Raw genomic sequence first — 2,500 nt, 5'->3', positions numbered from 1 at the left:
TTCATGACTGTTGTCATGGTTACCACAAACTGAACACAAAAGTTTTGCACCCCTTAGGATTGAATTGTTACTTTATCTGCTGAGAACACGCACAAAAAATAAATCATCCATTAAATTATCATTAAAGTGAGTTACAATAAAAACTGATGAAGACCCCCAAACTGGACCTATAATGAAGACCCCCAAACTGGACCTATAATAAAGACCCCCAAACTGGACCTATAATGAAGACCCCCAAACTGGACCTATAATAAAGACCCCCAAACTGGACCTATAATAAAGACCCCCAAACTGGACCTATAATGAAGACCCCCAAACTGGACCTATAATGAAGACCCCCAAACTGGACCTATAATGAAGACCCCCAAACTGGACCTGTCTGTAGATTTGTCTGTAAATATTTCCCCAGTAGTGGGCTGTGGGATCAGACACTCGCTTCACAACCAGGAAGAACAGGGGATAAAGGACAAGTAAATGAATGAATGAATTATTTACACACATTCTTATTTGAGGAATAAGTTATTTCACTTGTGTAGCAGTTGTTTATTTGTGTGTTGCTGTGCTGTTACATTACACACTTCATATACACTCCACACCGTCACTCTGATCTCACTGAATTATTTATCAATACATTATTCCAGTACCTGTGTAGAGTCCTGGTTTTGCTGAACACTTTAATAATGTTATGTTTCCTGCGGACTGTCATCTTCATCATCTACAACACACATGCACACACACACACAAGTACACACACACACATAAAAAAATTTATATAAAATTGTATTTTTCTTCCCTGCAGTGCTCGATAAATCCACACACACCACAATCACACAACTACACATGTCACATTTTTATACAATTCAGCTCATCTTTCAGGAAATTTCTGTGTTTATAATGATTTATATTTAATCTCATAAATGTGTCAGTGTTTACAGAAACGTGTGCAAGACCTGCTGGGAGGAATTTCACTTTAAATTCAACACACACACTCACACTGTCACATTGGTTTTGGCTTTTGTTTCATGTTATGGTTTTCATGTCTCTTTTTTTAACCCTGTCTTTAATTGTTTGAGTCTTGCTTCCCTTGCGTTCATGTTCTCTGGGTCTATGTGTCAAGTTCTGATTGGTTGTTGTTGGTCATGTGTTCCTGTTCTCGTTTGTCATTGGTTCGCCGTGTGTATTTAACCCTGAATGTTTGCCATGTTTCTTGTCCTGTTGTGTCATTCTGTTCCCAGGATTACTTTGTGATTTTTATAATAAAATCTTCACCTGCACTTGGATCCACTGTCTCATCATGCTATGCACGTGACAGAACAACGCCTTCGCCAGAAGAGTCGGCCTCTTGAGGACGTTTTTCCAAAACCGTTTATCGAGTGAAATTTCACAGTTAATGCTGTCACATACCCCATGCTGGACTCAAGAACAAAACATAGACTTTGCTTTGAGCTTGAATGGTTCTGTTTTCACTGTGGGGGTCATGGAGGAGGAACATGGCCCTCATCTAAAGCCTGCTCACATCCTGCCTGCCACACCAAACCTGACACATGTCTTGCCTTCCAAGCTGGAACCAGTTCACGACAGGCCTATCAGGCCTAAGCCTGTTCAAGTAATGTCGGCCAGGTCAGGGTCGGTTTACAACCTGGCAGCCACTCCTGAGCCTCCCCACAAAATGGCTACCGCACCAGAGCCGTCAACAGTCATGGACCTTGTTCCAGATTCTTCTGCCTTTAAGGGTGTTATCCCAGTCTTCAGCCACCATGGACCCCATATCAGTGTCTCCAGTTTTGAGTGTTGCATATGAAGATGTCAAGGTTTCCCATAGGTGCAAGAGCCTGGTGTCCAGTCTAGAGGATGCCCTGCTGGTGTCAGTATGTGTTGCCGGTGTCCCTGTAGTTGTCGCAAGCATAGGGGTCTCCGAGGTAGACTTACTGACTACTACATTTCATGTTGCTGCTATGGCCCTTTGGTGCATTTGGGCTGCATATTGTTCATGAGCTCAAGCTCAAGGCCACTTCCACACAAGACGCTTATCCTGAGTTCCCCGTCTGCCATGATGCGACCCCGGAGGTCGTTGCCGAGTTCCCCGTCTGCCATGATGCGACCCCGGAGGTCGTTGCCGAGTTCCCCGTCTGCCATGATGCGACCCCGGAGGTCGTTGCCGAGTTCCCCGTCTGCCATGATGCGACCCCGGAGGTCGTTGCTCCATAATCTAGTCTAATCTTCTGCTCAGATCTGTTCATCCTGAGTCAGTGTCACGTTCAGTTTCTCCTCTAAACTGTTTCTCTTTAAATAAACAAATTTATACCTGTGTTAAAGCCCATTGGGTGCAATCTGAGTGTCTTATCTTCATTTGGTTATAATGAAGACCTGTTAAATTGAAGATGATCATCTGTCAGGGATATTTTTTGGAAGAAGTTTGAAATGGATATTAAACTTTTTATATGAACTATATGTTCCACCTTATAAGGATGTTTAGATTTTTGATCTGAAATCCAGTGTC

At 43.0% G+C, this 2,500-nt stretch overlaps 2 protein-coding genes across 2 annotated transcripts in view; both read right to left on the bottom strand.

Annotated features, from left to right (window-relative positions):
- LOC132841363 (uncharacterized) overlaps window positions 1-2,500 on the bottom strand; it is a 266,572-nt gene that overhangs the window by 174,967 nt on the left and 89,105 nt on the right. The gene's annotated exons all lie outside the window — the stretch shown is intronic.
- The window catches only part of arhgap20b (Rho GTPase activating protein 20b), a 20,089-nt gene that overhangs the window by 15,951 nt on the left and 1,638 nt on the right, over window positions 1-2,500 (bottom strand). Inside the window, exon 2 of the mRNA XM_060863127.1 lies at window positions 645-715. Coding sequence (XP_060719110.1) covers window positions 645-715 — 71 coding nt within the window. The remainder of the gene's footprint in view (window positions 1-644; window positions 716-2,500) is intronic.

The sequence above is a fragment of the Tachysurus vachellii genome, chromosome 26 (assembly GCF_030014155.1).
Source record: "Tachysurus vachellii isolate PV-2020 chromosome 26, HZAU_Pvac_v1, whole genome shotgun sequence".
In the NCBI taxonomy this organism is placed as follows: Eukaryota; Metazoa; Chordata; class Actinopteri; order Siluriformes; family Bagridae; genus Tachysurus; species Tachysurus vachellii.
This window is presented reverse-complemented; position numbering and strand designations above follow the sequence as displayed.